We start from the raw sequence: 27,457 nt of genomic DNA on the forward strand, positions 1-27,457 counted from the left end.
CACAGGCGGAACAGATGCACAGGGTGGTGGGTGCAGGGAGTGGTGCCATGCTACCCTGCCCTCTGTGGGTGCCCCTCCAGCACCTCCACATGTTCACCAACTTGGACACTTTTTGACCGAGTCCTTTTGGGTTTTTATGGAGGTTTCATTATATAGGCATGATTGATTACATCATGTGCCATTTGATTAGCTCAACCTCCAGCCCCTGTCTCCTCCCTGGAGGTAGGGGAGGCCTGTAAGTTTCAACTCTCTAATAACATGGTTGGTTCCCTTGGCAACCAGCCCCCATCCTGTGGCTCTCCAGCAGCCCCCAGTCCTCATTCATCTTAGCATGCAAGAAAGGCCCCTATCCCTTTGGAGATTCCAAGGGTTTTTGAAACTTGTGCCAGGAAGTTTAGCAGCAACCAAACATGCATTTCTTTCCTTTTTTTTTTTTTTTTTTTTTTGAGACTGAATTTTGTTCTTGTTGCCCAGGCTGGAGTGCAACGGCACAATCTCGGCTCACTGCAACTCCAACTCCCAGCTTCAAGCGATTCTCCTGCCTCAGCCTCCCGAGCAGCTGGGATTACAGGCACCCACCACCATGCCCAGCTAATTTTGTATTTTTAGTAGAGACAGGGTTTCACCATGTTGGCCAGGCTGGTCTCGAACTCCTGACCTCAGGTGGCCCACCCGCCTCGGCCTCCCAAAGTGCTGGGATTACAGGCGTGAGCCACCATGCCCGGCCTCAGACACACATTTCTTATGCTAGCTGTAGTGGGGATTAGAGGAGGTAGTGTGTGTGATGGATTCGGCACATAGTAAGCGCTCAGTAAAAAGAGAGCAGTGCACTGTTATAAAGCATACAGTAGGGACCCAGGGAGAAGAACCAGTAAGGTACCGAATACCAGATGCTGAGTTGTTGACTACAGTGATAATCACCGTCCTTGGGGCCGCAGAGCCTGGGTATGTATGTGTAAGGCCACTGATGGAACACCTTAGGGTCTTGCTGTGGTAAAACAAGCAGATCAGTGCTTTCTCCCTCCTCTGGCTTTATGGGATAGGGAAGAAGAGATAGCTGAACTGTGTTCTGTTTTAATGACAGCTGTTGGGTCTTCCTGGGAGCACAGTAGAAGCCATACATCTGGATGAACACATGAGGATTTGCAAGCCAGTCTCGTTCTGCAGTTAAGAGGATCCCTGTCCCATGGCAGATTCCATCTCAGGTGCAGGAACCGGCCATTGAGAGACTAGGGATTGCCGACAGGGCTTGCTCATTCCAGGTCAGAGGACCTGTCATCCACCTGCCTCACACTGTGGAGGCATTGGTGTATTGTGGGCTCTGAATGCACCAGCTGTCAGATTCTAGTCGAGGGAGGAGGCCAGAGTGTTCTTGCGGGCTGACTGCCGTGCAGGACAGGCAACCCTCAGCCAGCTCAGCTCATCCCGAATTTCCCTCTCCAACCTCAGCCATCCAGCTGTGAGTCCTGGCAGTGCCACTTACTGAGGCATCACTGTGGCGGGAGACCTGGGTCCCCTGGCTCTGCAGGTTCTTTTTTTTGGACGGAGTCTCACTCTGTTGTCCAGGCTGGGGTACAGTGGTGCAATCTCAGCTTCCTTGCTATCTCCACCTCCTGGGTTCAAGCGATGCTCCTGTCTCGGCCTCCCAAGTAGCTGGGATTACAGGCATGTGCCACCATGCCCAGCTAATTTTTGTGTTTTTAGTGGAGATGAGGTTTTGCCATGTTGGCCAGGCTGGTCTCCTGACCTCAGGTGATCTGCCCACCTCAGCCTCCCAATGTGAGCCACCGCACCCAGCCACTCTGCAGGTTCATCATCTCTGAGGCTGGGAACAGGTCCCCCACTCCTAGGAACTGGTCCCTTGAGTTCCCTCATGGGACCTCTCCTACGTGGCTCCTCCCTCTTGTCCCTTTGAACTTTGTGTGCCTTGCAGCATTTGAGCTGCCAGGTGGTTTTTCCTCTCTTTGTAGGACAACAGAAGACACCCCCGTCTCATGCCACGTCTTCCGGTGCAGGGCAGCATGGGAAAGTGACTCAGTTTTTTGAGACGGGGTCTCGCTCTGTCATCCAGGCAGGAGCGCGGTGGTGTGACCATGGCTCACTGCAGCCTCGACCTCCAGAGCTCAAGTAATCCTCCCACATCAGCCTCCCACATAGCTGGGACCACAGGCACATACTACCGCGCCCAGCTAATTTTTTTTTTTTTTGGAACTGGGGTCTCTTTATGTTGCCCAGGCTGGTCTCAAACTCCTGGGCTCAAGCAGTCCTTCTGCCTCAGCCTCCCAAAGTGCTAGGATCACAGGTGTGAGCCACCATGGCTGGCTCAGTGTTTTGGTTTCTTGGATTCATGTGGGCCTAGCACAGGAAATGTCTTCATAAGTGGCAGCCCAACCTTGGCCATGATAAAAATAATTGCCCTTTAAGAAGATGAGAACCTCCAGCTCTGCAGATCCTCACGATGCTGCCTCAGAAGGCCTGCAGTATTATCTCACTGGCCTAGTGATATTTTGGGTCCCCTCCTGGCAGGTCACCGGGGTGGTGCCCAGGCATCTCTCTGCCCTGTTCTGTCTGCTGTGGCCCCTCCTCTGTACAAACGGGACCTGGCGGGGGCACCGCCCACCCATCACAACTCCTTATGCTGATCTCTCAGGCCCTACCCACTTCCTCCTTGGCCCGACGCCAGCCTCTCCTGCCGTGGCCCTAGGGAGGCCCTGTCTTGGCACACACTCCCTGGTCTCGAGGGCGCCGGAAGGGAGGGGCCGCTGTTTTCAGGCAGTGCTGTCCTGTGTCTGAAGCCTGGGGCTCTCTCCTCCGTCTTGTCTATGGCCTGCCCTGAGCCTGGCTGGAATCTGGCCCGACCCGGCAGGGTGGTTCTCCCTTCACCCTCTGTCCATGTCTCACTGACTGTTTTATTGGCCCCATGGAAGGGGTCCCCGCCAGCGATTGACAGGTGAACCCTTCAGCAGCAGCAGGAGGTGGGCTGTGCTTCAGGCCTGGCAACCCTCAGCCAGCTCAGCTCATCCTGAATTTCCCTCTCCAACCTCAGCCATCCAGCTGGCATTTCCTAGTCAGTAAGCAAGCCCGCTGGCCCTGCTGAGTCCCACAGAGGGCCCCTAGTGCCAACCTGGCTCTTCACCTCACCCCGAATGCAGCCCAGGCTGCATGCTTGCTTTGGTCTGGGACCTCTGGAAACCATAGTTCCCTAAAGTTCAAACATCTTTCTCTCTAACTCAAGGCACCTCCGTGGGTCCTAAAAAAGCCCCCTCCCTCCTCTGTGTCTGTAGCTTTGTATTGAGGTCATAAGAGTTCATTCTTTGAGTCAAGAAGGAAAAAGAATCCTTATTTTTAGAGGAAGAGGGGCAGCCCTTTGGGGGCCTGTCATGAGAGGCAGGAGCAGCTCATGTGAAGACATGCAGCCTGGGGGCTGAGGGGCAGGGTCCTGGCCCCACAACTCCCGGGAAAACCTGATGCTGCACCACATGAGACTGTTGCCCAAGCCAGCAGCTGCAGGGAGGACAGGAAACCCTCTGGGGGCCAGAAAGTCTGCAGCCATCCCGTGTCTCAGCCCAGCAGGTTCGTCAGGGGCAAGGGTGTTCTTCGGGGATGGACAAAGAACCACAGAACGAGAAAGATGAGGGGTCCAGCAGGGGTAGGTAGGACCCAGGAAATCACACCTTTAGACCAGAAGCAGCAGCAATCAGAAATGCAAGGGTTGGCCGGGCGCGGTAGCTCACACCTGTAACCCCAGCACTTTGGGAGGCTGAGGCAGGCGGATCACCTGAAGTCAGGAGTTTGAGACCAGCCTGGCCAACACGGTGAAACCCTGTCTCTACTAAAAATATAAAAATTAGCTGGGCGTGGTGGCGGGCTCCTGTAGTCCTAGTTACTCAGGAGGCTGAGGCAGGAAAATTGCTTGAATCAGGGAGGCGGAGGTTGCAGTGAGCTGAGAGATCATGCCATTGTACTGCATCCTGGGTGACAAGAGCAAACATCCGTCTCAAAAAAAAAAAAGTTGAGTCAGAATCTGCATTTCAGCAAGTCGGGCACTTGTGCAACAGGGAGCATGAGGACCTCTGTTTAGGTAGTTCATGTTTAGGAAGGCGGGGAACAGGTGGGTTCTGGCATAAGACCTTGATGTCAAGGAGATCACTGGGTGGCCGTCAAGGCCAGACAAAATGTGGCGTGGCCTGGCCTGTGATGGAGATGGTGGAAGTGTGGAAGGGGTAGGAAGGACAGGACTTGGTGACAAATTTCCATGGAGGTGAAAGAGGAAGAGATACAACAGAGGGCCACTTGAGCAGCCAGGTGACATCACCAGCTGAGGCAGGAAGTCCGGGAGGACAGGAAGATGGGTGCAAGTGAAACCCCCCAGGGCACCCAGCGGTGGTGGCCCCAGGCAGTGGAGCACATGGCAGCAAGGATGGGGCAGAGGGATGCTGGGGGGATGGTGATGGGTTGCTGCCTGGTGACTTTCTGTCTTAAGAGTGACAGCTGTGGTGTGGGGAGGTTGCTACAGAATGATGCCAGGAGGTCTTCCCTTGAGAAAAGACCCACTAGTGCATTCTGTGGGGGCGGTTTCTGTTTTGTTTTAAATCATGGTTCACTTCGTAGGACTAACGTCTGCACTGGGCTGGGTCTTTTGGTTCTGCAGATTGAAAAGTTACAAACCCAGCTGGAGAGAGAAAAGCAGAGCAACCAAGACCTGGAGACCCTCAGTGAGGAGCTGATCAGAGAGAAGGAACAGCTGCAGAGTGACATGGAGACCCTGAAGGCTGACAAAGCCAGGCAGGTAGGTGCCTCCACCACTAACGCCTCTCCCAGAACCCCTGCCTGCAAGATGGAGAGCCAGGATTACAGCCATTCCTGTTACAGTATTGTGCATGCATGGATTATCCATTACCTAGCTTAGCCACAGCTTAAATCAGCAATTCTCAATTTCCCAACTGGCAGTGGGAAAAGGTGGGGTGAATTTTGCCTCCCAAGGGACATTTGGCAATGTCTCAAGACATTTTTGATTGTTGTGACCCAGGGGAAGAGAGGGGGTGGTGCTCCTGGCATGGAGTGGGTGGAGGCCAAGGATGCTGCTACACATTCTTCAGTGCGCAGGGCAGGAACACTCCATCTGCAAATGTTCGTAGTGCACCAGCTGAGAACCCTGGCAAACCCGTGTGGTTTTACTTGCCTCACACTACAGGCAGCCCCAGGGCAGGCAGTCCAGGGCTGATGTAGTGGCTCAGGGATGCCATCAGGAACCAGGCCTCTTGCCTACAGCTCCACCAGCCTTAGCAGTGGCTGCTGCACATCCCTAAGGTACAAGCAGGAGAAAGGTGGAGGGCTTAGCGGCACAGGGAAACCCTCCCAAGGATGCTCCGTAGACGTCACGTTGGCCGGAACTAACGTGTAACTACCTCTGCCTGCAAAGAACGCCAGGGTACCAAGTATTTTAGTTTTTTGTTTTTGTTTTGTTTTGTTTAATTTAATAGAGATGGAATCTCGAAATGTTGCCCAGGCTGGTCTCGTACTCCTGGGCTCAAGTGATCCTCCCGTCTTAGCTTCTCAAGGTGTTGGGATTACAGGCATGAGCCACCATCCCCAGCCCCAAGTATTTTAGCTTTTTGGTGTCTGTAGTAGAGGAATAAAAAGCCTGGAGAAGATGGTTGGAATGGCGCATGGTAAACAGACTGACAGGGCCCTGCCCAGATGTTGCTCCTAGCCAGGAAGGCACACTTCCAGGTGACAGGCAAGATGATCTCAGGAGGATGCTACTGAGAGAATAGGGTGCTGAGGGAGAGAATACTGGGATACACGGCCACCTTAGAATCATCATGCCAGGATCTTTTGGGGAGCTGACCCCAAGTATGAGAAAGAGCAAGTGAGGCAGATAGCCAGAGGAAAGTACTCCAGGCAGAGGGATCAGCATGTGCAAAGTGTTCACAGTCAGCTGGGCTAGGAGCAGTGAGCAGGAGGTGGAGAGTGGTGTAAGCAGAGGCTGCAGAGGTGGGCAGGGCCTGGCCACCAGAGACCAAGACAAACGGCTGAAACTTAAGTGAGGGAGAGAGATGTAATTTACATTTTAAAATCCTGGCTGCTCTGAGTGTATTCTGACTTGAGCCATCTAAGTGGCGGTGTCCGTGCCCACTCACCCATGTCTGTCAGGCCTCTGGGGAACACACAGGCAGCGTCTGAGCACAGGTAGGACAGCTGTTGAAGGCCTTCTCTCTCCCATCCCCAGTGTGAGCCCACGTCACTGAAATAGGTTCCTGCAGCAGCCTGGGTTGTGCCTGTTGTGTTTTCCCGTAGATCAAGGACCTTGAGCAGGAAAAGGACCACCTCAACCGAGCCGTGTGGTCGCTGCGGGAGAGATCGCAGGTCAGCAGTGAGGCCCGCATGAAAGACGTGGAGAAGGAGAACAAAGCCCTCCATCAGACAGTGACGGAGGCCAATGGCAAGCTCAGCCAGTTGGAGTTTGAGAAGCGGCAGCTGCACAGGGACTTGGAGCAGGCCAAGGAGAAGGGGGAGCAGGCGGAGAAGCTGGAGAGGGAGCTGCAGCGACTCCAGGAGGAGAACGGGAGGCTGGCCAGGAAGGTGACCTCCCTGGAGACGGCTACCGAGAAAGTCGAGGCCCTGGAGCATGAGAGCCAGGGCCTGCAGCTGGAGAACCGGACACTGAGGAAGTCTCTGGACACCTTGCAGAACGTGTCCCTGCAGCTTGAGGGCTTGGAGCGTGACAACAAGCAGCTGGACGCAGAGAACCTGGAGCTGCGCAGGCTAGTGGAGACCATGCGCTTCACTAGCACCAAGCTGGCACAGATGGAGAGGGAGAACCAGCAGCTGGAGCGTGAGAAGGAAGAGCTGAGGAAGAACGTGGAACTGCTCAAGGTGCTGGGCAAGAAGTCAGAGCGCCTGGAGCTCAGCTACCAGAGCGTGAGCGCTGAGAACCGCCGGCTGCAGCAGAGCCTGGAGAACAGCAGCCACAAGACGCAGACCCTGGAGAGTGAGCTGGGCGAGCTGGAGGCTGAGCGCCAGGCTCTGCGGCGGGACCTGGAGGCCCTCCGGCTGGCCAATGCACAGCTGGAGGAGGCCGAGAAGGACAGGAAGGCCCTGGAGCAGGAGGTGGCCCAGCTCGAGAAGGATAAGAAGCTGCTGGAGAAGGAGACCAAGCGGCTGTGGCAGCAGGTGGAGCTCAAGGACGCGGTCTTGGACGATAGCACTGCCAAACTGTCCGCCGTCGAGAAGGAGAGCCGCGCGCTGGACAAGGAGCTGGCCCGCTGCAGGGACGCGGCCGGCAAGCTGAAGGAGCTGGAGAAGGACAACCGGGACCTCACCAAGCAAGTCACCGTGCATGCAAGGACACTGACGACTCTGAGGGAGGTGAGCGGACACAGGCGGCCCCTGTAAGGGGATTGGCAGGTGGTGGTGGTGGTGGGTTCTGTGGTGCATGGTTTCAGGAGAGAAGTAAGACTCTGTGTCCTCCTTAAATGCTTTATCTAATTCTAAACAGCAATACCTAAAGGTCTAAGAACCCAGTAAATACCACGTATTACAATCTTACGACCCAGAGATAACGTTCCTCATAGTTTGGGTTGTTTCGTTTCATCATTTTCCCTCATGTATACAGACAGACACATGCTTGATGCCATACTTACACACAGGTGAGCTGTTGCGGTTTTTATTTATTATGTTGTGGTTTTTGTTATTTTAGATTTCAAAGCCACAACTTCCCAATGGCTGTAAGATATTTATTTGTTTTATTTATTATTTATTTTTGAGACGGAATCTCACTGTCACCCAGGCTGGAGTGTTGTCACGTGATCTTGGCTCACTGCAACCTCTGCCTCCCGGATTCAAGCGATTCTCGTGCCTCAGCATCCCACGTAGCTGGGACTACAGATGCATGCTACCACACCCTTCTAATCTTTTTGTATTTTTAGTAGAGACGGGTTTTCACCATGTTGGCCAGGCTGGTCTCGAACACCTGACCTCAGGTGGCCCACCCGCCTCGGCCTCCCAAAGTGCTGGGATTACAGGCATGAGTCACCGCGCCCAACCCTTACTTATTTTTGAGGCAGAATCTCGTTTTGTCACCCAGGCTGGAGTGCAGTGGTGCGATCCCAGCTCACTGCAGTCTCCACCTCCTGGGTTCAAGTGATTCTCCTTCCTCAGCGTCCTGAGTACTGGGATTACAGACATGCACCACCACGCCTGGCTAATTTTTGTATTTTTAGTAGAGACAGGGTTTTGCCATCTTGGCCAGGCTGGTCTTGAACTCTTGACCTCAGGGGATCCATCCACCTCAGCCTCCCAGAGTGCTGGGATTACAGGCATGGGCCACTGCACCTGGCTAAGATATTTAATCCTATAGGTTTACTGTAATTATTTTTTAGATGTTTAGATTGTTTTAGTGTTTTCCACTATTTTATTATTACTTATTATTTTTTAAATTTTATTTTTTTCCTAGAATCCTTTCCTGAAGTTTTTTTTTATTTTTAAAATTTTATTACCTTTTTCCTAGAATCCTATTTTCCACTATTTTAAATAATACTAGACATCCTTGTACACATAGACCTTCACGAATCAAACTATTTTTTAGGGTATATTCTCAGAAATGGAATTACAGGGTCAAAGAGTGTGAACGTGTTAGTCTCTTGAGGGATATAAAATCCTCCAGAATTCTATGTTGTCCTTACCCTGGTAAGTGTTGTGTGGGCCACCTGGGCATTTGTTTAGTATGCTGGGGTGAGTAGATGGCTGCTCTGGGAAATGGCTTCAGCAGCTGAGTGGCCCAGCACCGTTTATCTCACTTGTGTAGGGTCTAGCGTGGGGGCCCTGCCCACATGGGAGAAGCCAGGCGCTGGAGTCACTGCACTTAAGGCCCAGTTCAGGCGCCTGGCTTCTGCCATCTTGAGGCTTGGGCACCCCCAGTGGAGTCCTCTTCTGGTTCCTCAGTGTGTGGTGGGTAGAGGAGGAAGAGAGAGAGTGAGGAAGATCACGCTGCATGGGTGGGGCTCAGCAGCACAGCCACACCCAACCACAGGGTGCCACATGCCACACAAGAGAAGGAAATGGGTTTGGTGAACACTGAGCAGTCTCCACACTGGAAAAAGATGACTGACCATCCATGCAGACAATTCCGTGTGCTGTAGGGGAGAGATCCAAAATATGAACGCAGGCAGAGCCCCGGCTTGTTAGCATAGGTTAGTTAGGCTGTGCTACGATAGCCAACCCCAGCATCTCTGCAGCTCATCACAGGCAAGGCTTACCTCTTGCTCACCGGAGTCCAGGGGACCCTTCAGGGAGTTCGTCCTCTGCTTGACCCAGCAGTCCAGGCTGTTTTGATCTCATGGCTCCACTGTCTCAACACCAGGCTTGGGCGGTTGCCATGGCAGGTGAAAGGGCAGCTGAATGTCACACATAGGCTCTTCTGTGCTCCAGCCAGGAAGTCACCCACATCACTCCCACCTCAGCCCCTTTGCCAGAGCTGGTGACCTGGCTTCAGCTGATACAGGGTGGCTGGGAAATTTCGGGGAGCAAGTGGTAAGCATCACTGTCTCTGTCACACTGCCCTTCAGGTCTGAGGATTCGGTTAGGGTTAAGCATGCATGCAAATGACTGTGACACCAGGCAGAAAACGGTCACTACCTAGAGAGCTACAAAGAGATGCTGACGTAAACTGGGGTGGAGGAAGTGAACCACCGACATGCATTCAACACCCACGTTTTGAAAAGTAGACCAAGGCCGGGTGCAGTGGCTCACGCCTGTAATCCCAGCACTTTGGAAGACCAAGGTAGAAAGATTGCTTGAGGCCAGGAGTTCAAGACCAACCCGGAAATATAGCAAGACCTCATCTCTACAAAAAACTTAAAAATTAGCCAGGTGTGCTGGTACACACCTGTAATTCCAGCTACTGAGGAGGCTGAGGGGGGAGGATCACTTGAGTCAGGAGTTCAAGGCTGCAGTGAGCTGTGATCACACTACTGCACTCTAGCCTAGGCAACAGAGCAAGGTGCTGTCTCTAAAAAATGAAAAGTAAACCAGATCCAGGGTTTAAAATAAAATCTTTCCCCTCTTTACACATTTTCTGTTTCAAAGTATCTACAAGGGGCCTTTAATTACTTGTTGCTCTGTTGAAAAGACAGCCATATTATTAGAAATCAAACGCACTACTTAAAGGTCAACATAAGTGGCATTTCAAATACATGACTTAGAGAAGTGGCATATTAGATCCATCCTGACATGTTGCCACCTGATCTGGTTGTTTGCAGCACCAGGTGGGCTGGACGAGTGCATTCATTGGCTTTCCTCGGGAAGAGCATCCCTGGGGTTCAGAGTCCCCTCGCTCCACATGGAGGCAGCCGTGGCCTGGGAGGACAGTTGCTCACACCCGGGCAGGGCTGGCGCCTGGCCTCCCTGCGTCTTTTGCTGAGCTCCTATCTCGTACTCTCTCCCCATCATTCCAGGACCTGGTGCTCGAGAAGCTGAAGAGCCAGCAGCTCAGCAGTGAGCTGGACAAGCTGAGCCAGGAACTGGAGAAGGTCGGCCTCAACAGGGAGCTGCTGCTGCAGGAGGACGACAGCGGCAGTGACACGTGAGGGCCTCCTCTCCCTCTCCCCATCGTGGGAGCACTTCCTCCGCTGTTCAGTCTGCAGGCTCCTTACCCTCCCCTGAGACCTCCATGAACTCTCTACTGCCAAGGGCTCTGACCTCACGCAGTTCCTTGAGCCCAAAGTTCCTTGGTTGTTTCTGTTCCAGCTCTTGTTCCTTGAGGTTCTCAGATAGGTGTGGAAGGAGATTTTGTCTGATGAAAAAGCTTCTTTTTTTTTTTTTTTTTTTTTTTTTTTTTGAGACAAGGTCTGGCTCTGTCGCCCAGGCTGGAGTGTAGTGTTATGATCCCGGCTTACCTCCATGTCCACCTCCCGGGTTCAAGTGATCCTCCAGCCCCAGCTGGAGACCAATACCTAGCTGGGACCACAGGCATGCACCGCCACACCTGGCTAATCTTTGTATTTTTCGTAGAGAGGGGGTTTTGCCATATTAGCCAGGCTGGTCTTGAACTCCTGAGCTCAAAGTGATCTGCGCACCTCAGCCTCCCAAAATGCTGGGATTACAGGTGTGAGCCACGGCTCCCAGCCACGCTTCTTAATTTTTTTAAAAAATTAGACTATTACAGTTTTTCCCTGCAATGCTTGCTTAAATCATATTGGGTTTTGTTGTTGTTTTGAGATGAAGTGTCACTCTGTCACCCAGGCAGGAGTGCAGTGGTACGATCCCGGCTCAGTGCAACCTCTGCCTCCTGGTTTTAAGTGATTCTTACGCCTCAGCCTCCTGAGTAGCTGAGATTACAGACATGTGCCACCATGCCCAGCTAATTTTTGTATTTTTTTAGTAGAGACGGGGTTTCACCATGTTGGCCAGAATGGTCTCGAACGCCTGACCTCAAGTGATCCTCCCGCCTTGGCCTCCCAAAGTGCTGGGATTACAGGCATGAGCCACTGTGCTCGGCCTGATCTTGTTTTTTTGGGAAATCGAACATCTTGGACTTTTCCTGGACTTGTAACCGAGGAGATCCACATGCCTTATAGTAGGAGTCCTCTGGTGGAAAGGCCTTAGACTTACCACTTAACCTAGCACTGTGACCTTGGGCAAATTTCTTAACCTTTCTGAGACTCAGTTTCCCCTTTGGTAAAATGGCAATAATAATTACTTCTTCAGACAGTGACTGTCAAACTGCAGCCGTGGTGTTGCCTTTGAAGGTGTCACAGGTGTTTCTACCCAGGGAACCCCCAAAGGGCTCTGGGAAGATGAGTCTTGGCTCGTGAGTTCTTCTGAATCAAAAGCTGCAGCTCCCTAACCCAGCCTAATGGAAGGAGTGATGTGTTGGCAGCGAGGACACTGGGAACTTGTGGAGAGGAAGTAGATAAGCGATACTATTGTATCTTTGTGTTTTCCAGAAAATACAAGATTTTGGAGGGCAGAAATGAATCAGCATTAAAAACAACACTGGCCATGAAAGAAGAAAAGATTGTGCTCTTAGAAGCACAGATGGAAGAGAAAGCGAGCCTAAATCGCCAGTTAGAGAGTGAGCTGCAGATGGTGAGTGTGGAGGTTGCACTGTGGGGCCCAGCTGCCCATTCTCAGCCTCACCCTTTCCAGCCCCTCGCCTGTATAGCAGTGGGGCGGCCTGGATACTCATTTTCTAGGGCAGGTGTAGATGCACCACAGAGGGACTGAGGGAGCCACCCTCAGAATCACACACACTGGGCCAAACAGAACCAGAGTAAGAGCCACCGGACTGCGGGGAGGCGGGCAGTGGCCTAGAGCAGCACCAAGTCCACCAGGCAAGATATGGGAACACCCCTGAGAGCCCTCCGTGAAACTGCACGTTGGGCACCGAGCAACGCCTGCAGAGTCTCACGGGCGCCCTCCAATGAGACAGATGGGTGCATGGGGACTCGTGAGGACATGCACATGTCTACTTCTGGGTGCATGCATGCACACGTATGTGCCACGTGTGTGAACACACTTTCCACACGCATATAGATGTGTGTTCTCCACACATACTCTCCACATACATATGCACACACTCCTTACACATGTACATGCATGCTCTCTACACACATGTATTATCCATGTGCCCACCATGTGTGCACACTCCACACACAGACACATGCTCCTCACACACAGGTGTACACACCCTACACGTGCTCTCAATGTGCACACACTCACAGGTGATCAGGTGTGCACACTCCCCCCTTCCACACACGCAGTCTTCCAGCCTCAGTTTTGAACACGTGCCATGCTTCTTGGCTGCAGGACTGAATAGGAATCTGGATGAAGCTGCTCCAGTGCCAGCAGGGGCTTTGAGACCTCGCCCCTGTTCACCTCCTGTATCCTCAGCCTCACCTCTGTTTGAGAGAGTGGATAACTGAGGCTCAGGAAAGCAGGAGGCCACATAGCTAAAGCAGGGACTGAGGCAGGAACGGGTTGCAGGCCCCCACCTCCCTGTCCTCTCCGGAAGGGAAGGGAAAATATAGGGCAGAGGGTTGGTACCTTCCCCTCAAAGAAGCGCGTCCGGCTTACACGCGGCTTACATGCACCAGGGCGGGAGTATGGGGAGTGTGGAGGGTGTGGTGCAGGCTGCCCTCAGCCACTTACTCGGGGCTCCAGGCCAGGCTGCTTCCGCCTAAAGCCTCCTTGCTCATTGTAGCTGAAGAAGGAGTGTGAGACCCTCAGGCAGAACCAAGGAGAGGGGCAGCATTTGCAGAACTCTTTCAAGCACTCTGCGGGGAAGACAGCCGCCAGTCACCAGGGGAAGGAGGCCTGGGGGCCCGGCCACAAGGAAGCCACCATGGAGCTTCTCCGAGTGAAGGACCGGGCCATCGAGCTGGAGCGGAATGTGAGTGGGCTGGCCTGGGCATGGTCCATCGGGGACAGAGAGAGAGACTGCCTTATCAGTAGTCCTATTGATGACTTGTCATTGCTGTAAAGAACACAAGAGATTTAGCCAGATCTATCTAGTTGGACACGTCTTGAGTTGCAGGTCCCGTGGGCCCCTCTTCATTTGAGGTCCCTTCAGTGATTCTCACATCAGGGGCACACACAGTCTTCGTGGCAATTCAGCCTCTTCCTGTAGTGTTGTGTCTTTCAGTGCCCAGTACCAAGGATTGGCAAACTCCAGCCCCCACCTGCTTTTGTAAATAAAGTTTTATTAGCAGACAGTCATGCCCATTGTTTACAGGTTGTCTGGGGCTGCTTCCCCTACAGTGCCAGTGATTCTTTAGGTCGAAATGGAAACCCCATGGCTGGCAAACCCAAAAGTATTTCCTATCTGGCCCTTTCTAGAAAAAGTCTACTAATGCACGTCCGTACCTCTGACTTTGATTTTCAACAATGACTTTATGAAGTTCAGAGTGGTGATTTTCATTATTTGATTGATTATAAAGCTAAAACAGAATTTCAGAGACTTGACCCAAAGCCCCATGCTAATAAGGGATAGTAAAAAACTACAGGTCCTGGCCCTCAGCCCAGTTGGTGGCAAACTTTAACATGGTCTTTATTAGTCTCATGTAATGTGAAGTGCCTTATTCTACTTGCTGTCACCTCTGAGTAAGGCTGTAGCCTAAGGCTTTGACTCCCTGTCCTGTAAGATACTCAGGGTTGGAGTCAATGGGAGATGGAACTAGCTCACAGAAATGCACTCTTAGGGTGTTCAACAGAAAACAAAGGAAAGCATTAAAGAGACAAAGGAAACAGCTTTAACTCCAGCATGCATTCACCTCCCACTTAAATACGCAGGTCTCAGGCAGTGTTCCCATGATGTGTAGCCTTTTAAAAAAATCCTGCTGATTATCTTTTTCAAAGAGAGAAAATATACTGCCCTCATCCAGCGGACCCCTCGCTTTGGCTCCCAAAACATCAACTTTTGAGGGTTCATTACAACCCAAGTACCTGTGGCCAGTTAGCATTTACCCAGTTGGAGTTTGATTCGCTCATGCCTCCCGATCTTCTAGAACGCAGCTCTGCAGGCTGAGAAGCAGCTGCTCAAGGAACAGCTGCAGCACCTGGAGACCCAGAACGTGACCTTCAGCAGCCAGATCTTGACACTGCAGAAACAGAGCGCCTTCCTGCAGGAGCACAACACCACGCTGCAGACCCAGACCGCCAAGCTGCAGGTGAGCGGGGCTCCCAGCGCCAGTGGTCCACAAGCCCGGGGGGATGTTTATCTGTGGCGCCTGGGGACCAACTGGGGGCATTAGGACTCCTCAAAAGCAGCAGATCAAAGCACAAAGCAGTTTGGGATTTTGTTAATAGACCCGCTGTAAACAGTGATCAGTGAAGGGGGTGACAGTTTTTAAGCCATTTTCAGTGATTGAGAAAATGGCTGCATGGGCCATTTTCATTTCATTTCTCTCCTTTTACTTGCATTCTTGTCCATGTTTTCCAGTCTTTTCCTTGAGGTGTTATAAGGACTGACTTGGAAAAGAGGTTTCAGGATTAAGCTTGGTTTAACAAAGTTAACCAGGTTTCTTTACTGTAGAACCTGGCAGAACTCTTTCTTTTTTTTGAGATGGAGTCTTGCTCTGTCACCCAGGCTGGAGTGCAGTGGCGCGATCTCGGCTCACTGCAAGCTCCGCCTCCCGGGTTCACGCCATTCTCCTGCCTCAGCCTCTCTGAGTAGCTGGGACTACAGGCGCCCACCACCACACCTGGCTAATTTTTCTTTGTATTTTTAGTAGAGACGGGGTTTCACCGTGGTCTCGATCTCCTGACCTCGTGATCTGCCCGCCTCGGCCTCCCAAAGTGCTGGGATTACAAGCGTGAGCCACCGCGCCTGGCCAGAACTCTTTCTTTTTAAGCTAATGTGAATTTTTCATTTCTAAGAGGGAAGTGTAGGATATGAAGTGGCTCCCAGACTGTTGAGAGCATCAAGCACAACTAGGTCGTGTGCCACTTCAGATGCTTGTTTTCATTTATCGCTTGTAGACTGTGGGAAAATAAATTATTTATTGCAGTTTTTGTTTGTTTGTTTGTTTCGAGGTGGAGTCTCACTCTGTCACCCAGGCTGGAGTGCAGTGGTGAGATCTCGGCTCACTGCAAGCTCCACCTCCCAGGTTCAAGTGATTCTTGTGCCTTGGCTAATTTTTGTATCTTTAGTAGAAATGGGATTTCACTAAGTTAGCCAGGCTGGTCCTGAGCTCCTGACCTCAAATGGTCCACCCATCTCACCTCCCAAAGTGCTGGGATTACAGGCGTGAGCCACCACACCACAGAAACTTATTGCAGTTTCTGAGAAAAGTTTGAAAATATGTAACTTATGGGGCAAGGACAATCAACAGGAAACTGTTTGGCAAAGAAATTGGAATTTGTTCTGGTAACAAGAAAATAGTATATTGACTTACTATTTTGAATTTTTCTTACAGTCTTAATCTGGTTTTAATATCAGGGTAATTCTGGCGTCATAAAATGATTTGGGAAGTATTCCTTCCTCTTCAGTTTTCTGATGATTTTGGATGTTGTTGGATGGAGAGGTATACAAATATCAATTATGTTAAGTAGGTTGACAGTATTGTTCAGGTATTCTATATCCTTATTTACAGATATTCTGTCTACTTGTTCTAGAAAATAGGTTTTGTTTTCATTGTAAGAGACAGGGTTTCACTCTGTCGCCTAGGCTGGAGTGCAGTGCTGTAATCATAGCTCACTATAACCTCCAACTCCTGGGCTCAAGCAATCGTCCTGCCTCAGCCTCCCAAGTAGCTGGGACTACAGGCATACAGCACCATGCCCAGCTAAGTTAAAAATACTTTTTTTTTGTAGAGATGGGGTCTCACTATGTTGCTCAGGCTGGTCTTGAATTATTTGGCTCAAGTGATCCTCCTGCTTCTGCTTCCTGAAGTCCTGGGATTACAAGCCTGAGCCACCACAGTCAGCTGAAAAGAGGTTTTTAAAAAATAGCCAAAGAGGGCACAGCACACAAGGGAGTTATCCAGGGAAAGGACATCATCTGCCCCAGCAGCTCACATCTGTGGCGAGCGGCTCAGGACTGAAGCACCCCTCTGAGTGTCCGTCTATGCGGTTTAGTCCCCTTCCCACAGCAGTTCCTTAAGTTCTGGAACAGCCGTCCTGGGTACCCTCTGGGTCTTCTGCCCTGAGGGTCCCGGCTATTTTCGTGTCTGCTCCAGCATTTGACCTGCTCCCCAGCCCTCCTCGCTGACTGTGGGGCCTGCGCCACGCCGCGCTTCTCCATCTCGGCAGGTGGAGAACTCCACGCTGAGCTCCCAGAGCGCGGCGCTCACCGCGCAGTACACGCTGCTGCAGAACCACCACACGGCCAAGGAGACGGAGAACGAAAGCCTGCAGAGGCAGCAGGAGCAGCTTACAGCGGCCTACGAGGCCCTGCTGCAGGACCACGAGCACCTGGGCACGCTGCACGAGCGGCAATCGGCCGAGTACGAGGCCCTCATCCGCCAGCACAGCTGCCTGAAGACACTGCATCGGAACCTGGAGCTGGAGCACAAGGAGCTCGGGGAGAGGTGGGGCCTGGGGAAGGAAGGGGGTCTGGGGAGGGGTAGAGTCCAGAGGAGAGGCTGGGCCCAGGGGGAAAGGTGGGGCCTGGGGTAGAGGCAGGGCCTGGGGAAATGGGTGGAGCCTGGAGGAGATGGGTGGGACCTGGGGGAGAGTGATGAAGCCTGGAGGAGAGGTGGGGCCTGGGGAGAGGGGTGGAGCCTGGAGGAGAGGCAGGGTCTGGGGGAGATGGGTGGGACCTGGGGGAAAGGCGGGGCCTGGGGGAGATGAGTGGAGCTTGGAGGAGAGGCGGGGGGCCTCATGAGAGGGGTGGAGTATGGAGAAGAGGTGGGGCCTGGGGAGGGGTGGAGCCTGGAGGAGAGGCAGAGCCTGGGGAAAGAGGTGGAGCCTGGAGAGAGGCAGGGTCTGGGGGAGATGGGTAGGACCTGTGGGAAAGGCACGGTCTGGGGGAGATGGGTAGGACCTGTGGGAAAGGCAGGGCCTGGGGGAGATGGGTGGAGCCTGGAGGAGAGGCGGGGCCTCGTGGGAGGGGTGGAGCCTGGAGGAGAGGTGGAGCCTGGAGCAGAGGCAGGGTTTCAGGAGACGGGTAGAGCCTGGAGGAGTGGCACGGCTTTGGGGAAGTGGGCAGGGCTCGGGGGAGAAGCAGGGTGTGTGGGGAGGGGAGGTGAAGGAGGGTGGAGGTGGGGCCACTGGGTAGGCCTGCAGTGGGGCCCGGGGCCAGGCTTGGGGAGTCTGTCAGGCTGCTCGGAGGACTGGGACTTCCCCAGCCCTCCCCTGCCGGAAATCTCTTGGCCGGCTGCTTCCCATTGTTGGGGCACCTGAGCTTTCCCAAAGGGAAGGAAATAAACATTACCTTCAACAATTTGGAATTTGTTTAACTGGAGACAGTAGCAAGAGGGGGTCCTGTGTGAAGAAGGGGGTGCCTCTGCTACTTCCAGTGGGCCTTTGGGGCCCTGATCCCTAGGGATTCTCTTCTCTCTCTTTTCTCCCCAAAACAGAAATAATGAGGGAACTCTCCACGGCTCTGTTTGTAGGGGTGTGCCTTCTCTGGCCTCCCAGCTCTTCTCTTTTCATATCAAGGTCTCGCTTTCTTTCTTTCATTTTTAACCTTTAGTTATGGAAACTTCCGAACATATAGAAAGTAAAGAGAATCATTTAGTGAAACTCTTGTGTATGCATCATGCACTCTCGACAGTCATTTGTGTCCTGCCGTTCTCATTTCATGTGCACCTCTCACTCTCCACCGCCTCACCCCATTTTTTACAGGTAAAACGTACTTACGTTGAAATGCACACATCTTTGCACTCTTGACAGTTCATGGTCTTGGGTTTTGTACTCATTAAGTCAGCCAATCTTGGCTGGGATTCTGTCTTCTGCTAATCAGTGATGGCACCAGGCACCTGCACAGGGCATGGCAGGATCCAGGGAGGGCTAGGAGAGGTAGCATGCTGCTCTCCAGAGTCTGAGGGACAGGTGTGATGTGTACCTGAATCTGATGCATGAGAGAGACATGGCTAAAGAGAGGCTCTCAGATACTTGGAGTACAACAGAGGGAGCAAGATCTACTTCCTTTGCCTGGGAAATGGCCCTGCTGAGGATATTTCCTTTGGAGCAGCCTCAACAATATGGCTAAGTGATCATTGGTTCTTCAAGGTGGGAGCGGGGAGGACATCTCCACGATCAGGAGCCACAAATGTCATTGAATCACAAAAACCTTGTGTGGGCGCTGATGATGCTTGTGGGTTCATGGGTGGTGATGACATTCATTTATTCACTTACCAAGTGCTTCCTTTTTATCTCTATCTGGAGTTCTTCACCACTTTTATCCATCCAGATCTCCATCCTTCAGGGCTGTTGAGGCGTCTGAAACTATAAGACTGCTCCTTCCGGCCTAAAGTAGTATATTCTGTCTCTTGGCACTTTGATCTCTCCCTCATCTTCTCCCACCCCCTTGTTATTTGTGTGACATTTATTGTGTACGTGGTGCTGTGTCTAGACGTGGTGGGAGCTGCACCCAGCTGACAAACTAATGAAGCATTCGTGTAAGTCTGATACCAGCATGATGCCCAGCACTCACCGGGCATGCACGTGCCTTATTCTTAGTGTTATGTTATGTCATGTTAACTAATGTCGTATTGTATTCTTTCTCTCTTTCTTTTGAGATGGAGTCTCGCTCTGTCGCCCAGGCTGGAGTGCAGTGGAGCGATCTTGGCTCACAGCAGCCTCCACCTCCTGGGTTCGAGCAATCCTCCTACCTCAGCCTCCCAAGTAGCTGGGACTGCAGGCACGCACCACCACACCCAGCTAATTTTTATATTTTTTAGTAGAGACTGGGTTTCACCATGTTGACCAGGCTGATTTTGAACTCCCAACCTTAAGTGATCCACCTGCCTCGGCCTCCCAAAATGCTGGGATTACAGGCATGAGCCACCGCGCCTGGCCCCTTATTGTATTCTTAATGTGCATTCAGAGGGCAAAGGTTTTGGCAGGTGGAGTTTGGACTGTTGTTTTCCCTGCAGGTCCTTGCTCAGTACAGCATGTGGTAGTTACTCAGTGCTTTTTGCTGGTTGGACAGATGACTGGAGGCTCCCTTGCTGTGTCTGCGGCAGGGCTACAGGTTTAGGAGTGTAGGTACATGGCACACAAGGATGATGGTTTTCTCTTCTTCTCATTTGACACTTAAATCGGAGATGCTCACTCACTCATTGCTCTAACAAGCATTCACTACGTGTCATTCATCACACGGGGATTCACTGGTGAGTAAGAGTTATAAAGTTTCTGCCCTACACTTGGCTCATTGCTGATGGTTAGAGACATGCTTGATGAATGTGCTTTTCCAACAAGGTACAGTGGAGTCCTGAAGAGAAAGGCTGGAAACCCCAGGAACACTGGCTAGTCTCTGTCAGATTGTCTTTGGGTGTGAGACACTCAGGAAGGGGTCTGTGGCGAAGAATTTGCCTGAATGGGGAAGATCAGGAGGCTGTGCCTTAGACTTCTCAACACTTCCAGTCTGCTAGGAGATCCTGGGTCACCCGTGAACACACAAGGTTGAAACAGGCTGGGAGGGGGAGGGGCCGGGGCCTATGGGGCTACATCATTGTATCTGCCCCCCAGAGATGGCCAGTGCAGCCAGCAAAGATAGATAAGAGCCTGGAGAAGACTAGAGCCTGGAGGGTAAGGAGAAAGTTGTGGGGACGGTGAGGGCTGTGGCTAAGGGGCCCGAGGAGAGCTGCTGTGTGTATGTGACAACAACTAGTCCCTGGCAGCTCCTGGGTGAGCCTCTGTCTCTTGGGGAAGGCCAGACTAAGAACAAGTGGATGCGGGCTCCTAAGGGGAGAGGGAGAGGCTTCTCCAGCCCTTGGAGGGTGGGATTAGCTGTGATGTGCAGTGGAATTCCACTGTTTGTTTTGTGGTTTCTCTTAGATTTATTTGTGCTTAGTGAACTACCTAGTAGCTTATTTATAATTCCCTAAAAGAGAAGGGCATGGAGCTTAGCAAATGTAGTCATCGCATTGTCAGGTGGCTAAAGGAAGAGTGACTGCTTTATCAGGGCATGGAGGGACTATGGAGACAGATTGGGCTGGAGGAAGAGGATTCTGGGCTCCAGGGCTCGGCGCTGGCCTTGACATGGCTCCCAGCGGCCGCGCTCCCCGCCTGCTCCCTGCCCCATGCCCTTCACTTCTGCAGAGAGACTCTCCAGAGGAATCCCATTTTCTCACAGGAGGCACGCAGATCCTCCGGGATGTGAGTTACCTGTAGGAAAAGAAGGCCCTGGCCAGACTCACAGCAGATGTGTCCCTCCAACAGGCACGGTGACATGCTGAAGCGCAAGGCGGAGCTGGAGGAGCGGGAGAAGGTCTTGACCACTGAGCGAGAGGCGCTGCAGCAGGAGCAGAGGACAAACGCCCTCGCCGTGGGCGAGAACCAGAGGCTGCGGGGCGAGCTGGACAGGTGAGCGCTGGCGCCCAGCCCTGCATGTAGCAGCACCCCGGATTCTGTTCAGACCCTCCTTGCATAGCAACCACTGAGAAGGTCGAGTCCCCTGGCGGTCATAGATTTTTATCCCTTGTTATGTGAACAGCTGGGTGGGTAAAATAAGCTAAAGGGTAACTCTAGCTGGTTGCTGGCCTGCGAGCACTCAGGTGACACCTGGGGATGGAGTGTCGTCTGAGTTAGGTGGTTCTCCCCTCCCACCCTTGTGGTGAGGATTGCATCAGGAACAGGTGAATTCATCATCTAGCTTAAGCCCACCTCATGCTCATGAAGGAGAAATTTCAGATTCCTCATGATTCACAGAACCCCTATTTGTGAATCCACCTACTTGCTAAAGTTTTATTTGCCGCCCCAAGACCAGTCTCCGTGGGGCTTTCGTGGACACGCACAGAGTGGTGAAATGCGGGAGTCGCTGGATGCGCACCTTCCCAGCTGAGGGCACACACGACAACACGCTGCCTTCTTGTTTCAGCTCCTACTGCAAACAAATGTCCCTTTCAGAATCTCTTCAGTGCCACGGTTTTCACATTTTGTGCTTTCGGGAAGTGACTTTGCTGTTTAAAATGACCTACAATTGTAGTACTGAAGTGCTGTTTCATGTCCCTAAACAGAAGGTGGCTGTGATGTGCCTTACAGAGAAAAAAGTCTTAGATAAGCTTTGTTCAGGCATGAGTTACAGTGCTGTGCTCTTGGCTGTGAGTATGTTACATAAGGTATCTTTAAACAGAAAACCACATAAAACAAGGTTATGTATTGATCAAGTAACAAAAATGTGACCAGAGGCTCCCGGGAACCTAATTCTGTATTTTTTCCCGAGGCTGGATGCTTCGCTGTTCACTAATTCAGTGTTTACGGTAACTTTATAGAACGTGACTACCACACGTAATGAGAATCGACTATACTATTATTATCTTTTTGGCTTTATTTTAAACAGATGAGGAAACAGGTTGAGAGACATTAAATAACTTGTTCCCAGTCAGTGTTTCTAGGGAATAGCAGAGTCAGGATGGAATCCAGGTCCTGTCTCATTGCAAAGCCTTGACCATATGAAATTCTTCCTCCTCCCACATACTCGAGTTCGTGTATACGGGGGGTTAGAAACTCTACCTTGGCTCCCCAGGCAAATAAAGCACATGGGTAAAACAGTACCAGACATAGACCACAGACCGTAGAACGGAGAATGCACATTGTCTGAAAGGGCAGCAGAGAATTGGCTCTAGCAAAGGCCACCAGCTGGAGGCAGGCCCGGGACTGCCTGGGCAGCCTTTTGTTTTTTATAATTTAAGAGAACCTGAATGTTTGGGTATTGATGTAAACTTCAAATTTTTTAATGCTGGCAACTAAATTTTTTTTTTTTTTTTTTTTTGAGATGGGATCTTGCTCAGCCACTGAGGCTGGAGTGGCATGGTCATGGCTCACTGCAGCCTCAACTCCCTGGGCCTAAGTGATCCTCCCAGCCCAGCCTCCCAAGTAGCTGGGAGCACAGGTGTGCATCACTGTGCCCAGCAACGGTTTTTTTTGAGACGGAGTCTCGCTCTGTCGCCAGGCTGGAGTGCAGTGGCGCGGTCTTGGCTCACTGCAAGCTCCACCTCCCGGGTTCCCGGCAACTTTTTTCTACTTTTTGCAGAGATGGGGGTCTCACTATGTTGCCTAGGCTGCTGTGGAACTGGCCTCAAGTGATCCTCCCTCCTCAGCCTCCCAGAGTGCTGGGATTACAGGCATGAGCCACCATACCCGGCCAACTAATTTGTTTTTAAAAAGTAAAATTGTACAGGCCAAATAAGACACTTCTATGTCCAAATCAAGTCCACAAGACCCTGGTAATTTGAGCTTTCTGATACAAATCTCCAGAGAACTCCCAGTTGGATAATAGTTGTTTTGATGATGGCAATTTTAGTAGATTTACATAATACACACCATCTCACACTTTATCTCAGGAGCCGAAATTAGAAAGGGGCTTGGGATTGGGAAGAAGAGCTGGGCAGAGACATAGAATTTTAGAGCAAAAATGGTCTAGTTCAGTGGTTTAAATATTTTTTAAACAGCAGAATCCTGTTTTTCAAGTGTACACAGATACCAAAGCTGTAGCATAGAAGAGATCGTAGCAGTGACGCTGTGTTGAAACACATGTCTGAGCTTGCCTGCTTGGTCTCCCTGGAGACTCAGTGTGGTGGCATCAGGGGTACCCTCATGCAACCCCAAAGTATACAGTTTGCTGGTGGACAGTTTTGTTCAAGCTCCTTATTTTACACATGGGGGAAAAAAAAGGCCCAGAGAGGTTGTGCTTTTATCTAAGGTTGCACAGACTGCCACTGTCAGAGCTGGGACATAGCCCAGGTCTCTGGGCCGTTACCTGTTTGGCAGGCCCTTCAGCTCCTTTGCCCTGTGACTCTTCCCCCTCCAGGGTCAATTTCCTGCACCACCAGCTGAAGGGGGAGTACGAGGAGCTGCACGCCCACACCAAGGAGCTGAAAACCTCACTGAACAACGCACAGCTGGAGCTCAACCTCTGGCAGGCCCGCTTCGACGAGCTGAAGGAGCAGCACCAGACCATGGACATCTCGCTGACCAAGCTGGACAACCACTGCGAGGTGAGGCCCGTGCCAGGGGAGCCTCGGGAGCCGGGGTGAGTCCCCCAAGGGGACAGTCCAGGGCTCAGCCAGGCTGTGAGGGGTCCTCATGGGCATTTGTGCTCGAAAACACAAATGTGTGGAGGTGGCACAGAGGCTGCGGTGAAGCCAGAGGTGCTGACGGGGTCAATGCGGCTTCTGGTGGGACTATATACGAAAACACCCCTGTCGGACCGTCGCCTTTTGCAGGGTCGGGAGAGGCACAGTCGGGACGGTTGATGATGTTTTATCTCGATCCTCTTGGCTGTGTCTACACTGTCTTCCTGCATCTCTTCAGTTCAGTAGTCACACTGTCCTAGAGAAGTGGTGTGAATTTGCTCCATTTTGGGGTGTGGCTGCCTCTGGGACGGAGCTCACTCAGGAGTCCCAGGCTTCCAGAGCCGTCCCTTCTAGTACGCAAGGTTGGAAATGGCCTCAAGCAGCAAGACCCTCTCCAGATGAGATCTTAACAGACCTCAGCACGTGGAAGGCTGGTGAGGCAGGTCTGGCAGGGAGGAGCACGTAGGTGTCACCCCACCTCCTGGACAGCCCCAGGGACAGCTGGCACCTCAGGACAAGGTTTGCTCTTTTATCGAGAAACAGTCTCAGACGTCTTTTGCCCAGACCCCTCGGTAGCCCTGTGAGACATCACAAATGAGGAAACCGAGGCGCAGGGTGCCAAGATGCCTTGTCACGGCCACCCACCCAGGTCTCGTGTTGCCCCCTGAGAATGAGAGACCCTGGGACCCTGAGGGCCCCATGGGGGTGGAGGTGGGATGGAGGCAAAGGCCACGGCACTGCCTGTGGAATCCTGGACCCCAGGGGCTATGCTGTCACAGGCAGGTGCGTCAGGATTTTCCAGGAGGTTTCAGGTCAGGGGCTGCAGCGCAGGCCCTGTGGAAAAGGTCCCACTTGTGGTGAAGTGAAGTACTGGCAAGAGGTGGACATATGTGGTAGGCCTTGCATGGGAAGGACTGATTTGCACAGAAATGGACGGGGGTACTTTTTGGAAGATGCTGATGATTCACTCAGGGTGGAACACAGGTCATGAGAGGGGACGAGGGAAGGGCTGTGGCCGGGATGGTGGCTTTTGGGGGGGGGTTCAGCGGAACTCCAGGTCCAGCACAAACCAGTGCCCCCAAACAGGCCACAGATGGAAGCCATGTTCGTCTCCCTGGGCTGGAGGAGCAAAAGACCACCAGCTGGGTGGCTTAAGCAGCAGAAGTGGGTTTCTCCCGGTTGGGAGGCTGGACGTCCATGATCCGTGAACCGGCAGGGCTGGTTTCTCCCAAGGCATCTCCTTGGCTTGCGGGCAGTGCTCTTTTCTCTGTGCGAGCTCATTCCCAGTATCTCTGTGTCGAAATTTCCTTTTCTTGAAAGGACATCAGTGAGATTGGATCAGAGCCCACCCTCACGGCAGCTTCATTTTAACTTAATGGCCTCTTTCTGGACCCTGTCTCCAAATGCAGTCCCATGCTAGGGACTGGGGCTTAGGGCTTCACTGTATGAATTTTGGGGACGTGGTTCACCCTGTGGCAGAAGCGAAGCAGCATGAGCGAAGTGATGAGGGTGTGGCTGTGCTCGGAGCCGTGCTCGCCGCTCCTCCCACCCCGCCTCTCTCCAGGAGCCCATATGCCTTGCATTGGGTTGGTTTGTTGCCCTGCATCTAATGAGGTGGAAGAGCAGCTCCCCCATCGTTACTGGGATGCACTGGTCCTCAGGATCATGGACTTGGGCTGAAGGGTGGGGCCCAGCCGGCTTGGTTCCCTGGGACCCCCCCGGCCATACAGGGTCTTTCCATTAGGCCAAAGCTGAGTTTCCAGGGACGGCCTTTCACCCTGCAGACCGCTGACTTGCCACGTTTGTGACGTGCCTGACTCCCAAGCCTCATGCAGTTCTCTACACTGGGGAGACTAATGCTTTATTATGGTATTTGTTTTAATTGCTGCCCAAGCAATATAGCGGTGGCAATCACAGAAGTATTTTTAGTGAAAAAATGCCATAGCTTCACCTCCTTTTCCCTTCCAGTTCTTCTCACTGTATACATAAATTATGTATAATTATATTCAAGACAGGTAGAATTTTGATTTTTCTCTTAATGGTGAAGTCAAAGTTAGAAGTGCTAATGGGGTGAAGAGGAGGGGACAGCCTGTGTTTCCCACCTCCGGTGTACCAGGCATTTTGCTGTGTTCTCCTCTATGTTACTCAATCCTTGCGGTGGCCCCACGAGCCCATCCTCCTTTCTCATAGTCACGCATTGGAATCCAAAGCCTGTGATTCTCCCATTGCACCCCAATCATACTCTAGAACAGAAGTTGGCAGACTTCAGGCCAGGCGCGGTGGTTCACGCCTGTAATCCCAGCACTTTGGGAGGCCGAAGCGGGTGGATCACCTGAGGTCAGGAGTTTGAGACCAGCCTGGCCAACATGATGAAACCCCATCTCTACTAAAAATACAAAACATTAGCTGGGTGTGGTGGCACGCGCCTGTAATCCCAGCTGAGGCTCAGGAGGCTGAGGCAGGAGAATCACTTGAAGCCAGGAGGTGGAGGTTGCAGTGAGCTGAGATCATGCCACTCCACTCCAGCCTGGGCAACAAGAGCAAAACTCCATCTCAAAAGAAACAAAAACATTATTGATGAGATTTTTCGTAATCTTTTAATTTGTATTAAGCCTTCAAAATCTGTTGCATATTTTGCACTTGTGCATCGTGATTCGGACTAGCTGCATTTTACTGCTCAGTAGCCACGTTGCCAGGGACATCTGGATTGGACAGTGCAGCTGCAGAGGGAACTCAGCCATTCCCACGTTATTGGCCGTTTGGCCCTTTCCAAGTTTCCACTGGTGTAGATTATGCTGCGTTGAACATCTCTGTGCAGTGGCCTTCTTCCTTTGGGAGCTAGGTTCCTAGCAGTGGGAACACTGGGTCACGTGGTGTCTGAGACGCTATTGGTCTGTGTTCTAGCTGCTCTCCCGTCTCAAGGGGAACTTGGAGGAAGAAAATCATCACCTGCTGAGCCAGATCCAGCTGTTGAGCCAGCAGAACCAGATGCTTCTGGAGCAGAACATGGAGAACAAGGAGCAGTACCATGAGGAGCAGAAGCAGTACATGTAAGCAGGGAGTCCCTGAACCCCTCTCCGCACCCTCACCACAGCTGCACGTCCTCAGTCTCTGGAGGTCCTGGCTTCCCATGCAGAGAGGAGCCCTTGGGCCCGTTGGGATCCTGAGGGCAGGGCACAGACCGATCACCAACACGGACTGCCCGTAGTTTCCTGGAATGTTCTCAGTTTCTAGAGTTCTCAGTTGGCTTTTGTTTGCTCTTTCAGAGGCGCTTTCCACCACCAGAAACTTCTTTTCTCAACTTCTAGAGTTAAATTCACTTGAAAAAATCATGAGAACACTGAAGTATCTCAAGGGGGAGAATTCAAACTGAAGGCTGGGAATGAGTGCTGTGCACCTGCCTGTGTTCCCCTGGATGGAGGGAATTGGGCTCGGTGGGCCCCGTGAGGTGCACAGAACCAGTTCCCTGGTAGCCAGGAACCAGTAGGGGTAGGTAAGATGTGAACAGAGCTTTGTCCATTACCAGCCAGATGTGAAGGGTTACATGAAACGTGGAAAAAAACATAGGGGGATTTGAAGTCCGCAGCTACCCCGGGGGGTCTGGAGGAGGCCCACAGGAGGTGGGCCCTGGCAGGCGAGGGGACAGGAAGGTGGGCCGTGGCAGGCGAGGGGGCAGGAAGGTGGGCCGTGGCAGGTGAGGGGACAGGAAGGTGGGCCGTGGCAGGTGAGGACGGGAAGGTGGGCCGTGGCAGGTGAGGACAGGAAGGTGGGCC

General features: G+C 52.2%; 1 protein-coding gene and 1 long non-coding RNA gene across 6 annotated transcripts in view; one reads left to right on the top strand and one right to left on the bottom strand.

Annotated features, from left to right (window-relative positions):
• CCDC88C (coiled-coil domain containing 88C) overlaps positions 1-27,457 on the top strand; it is a 147,082-nt gene that overhangs the window by 97,281 nt on the left and 22,344 nt on the right. For all 5 annotated transcript variants that reach the window (XR_010122022.1, XM_055288402.2, XM_055288405.1 and 2 more), the window contains 10 exons: positions 4,652-4,789; positions 6,301-7,371; positions 10,458-10,585; positions 11,949-12,090; positions 13,205-13,393; positions 14,508-14,669; positions 16,753-17,030; positions 20,830-20,973; positions 23,420-23,606; positions 26,589-26,734. Coding sequence is in view for 4 of the 5 variants with exons in the window: in XM_055288402.2 (XP_055144377.1) it covers positions 4,652-4,789; positions 6,301-7,371; positions 10,458-10,585; positions 11,949-12,090; positions 13,205-13,393; positions 14,508-14,669; positions 16,753-17,030; positions 20,830-20,973; positions 23,420-23,606; positions 26,589-26,734 (2,585 nt within the window). In the remaining variant the exon portion in view is untranslated. The remainder of the gene's footprint in view (positions 1-4,651; positions 4,790-6,300; positions 7,372-10,457; positions 10,586-11,948; positions 12,091-13,204; positions 13,394-14,507; positions 14,670-16,752; positions 17,031-20,829; positions 20,974-23,419; positions 23,607-26,588; positions 26,735-27,457) is intronic.
• LOC134737293 (uncharacterized) lies at positions 7,635-9,605 on the bottom strand. Its single transcript, XR_010122037.1, has 2 exons — positions 9,261-9,605; positions 7,635-9,137 (listed from the first exon to the last, which is right to left on the bottom strand). It is a non-coding gene; the product is annotated as an uncharacterized lncRNA (long non-coding RNA).

The sequence above is a fragment of the Symphalangus syndactylus genome, chromosome 8 (genome assembly GCF_028878055.3).
Source record: "Symphalangus syndactylus isolate Jambi chromosome 8, NHGRI_mSymSyn1-v2.1_pri, whole genome shotgun sequence".
NCBI classification, from domain to species: Eukaryota; Metazoa; Chordata; class Mammalia; order Primates; family Hylobatidae; genus Symphalangus; species Symphalangus syndactylus.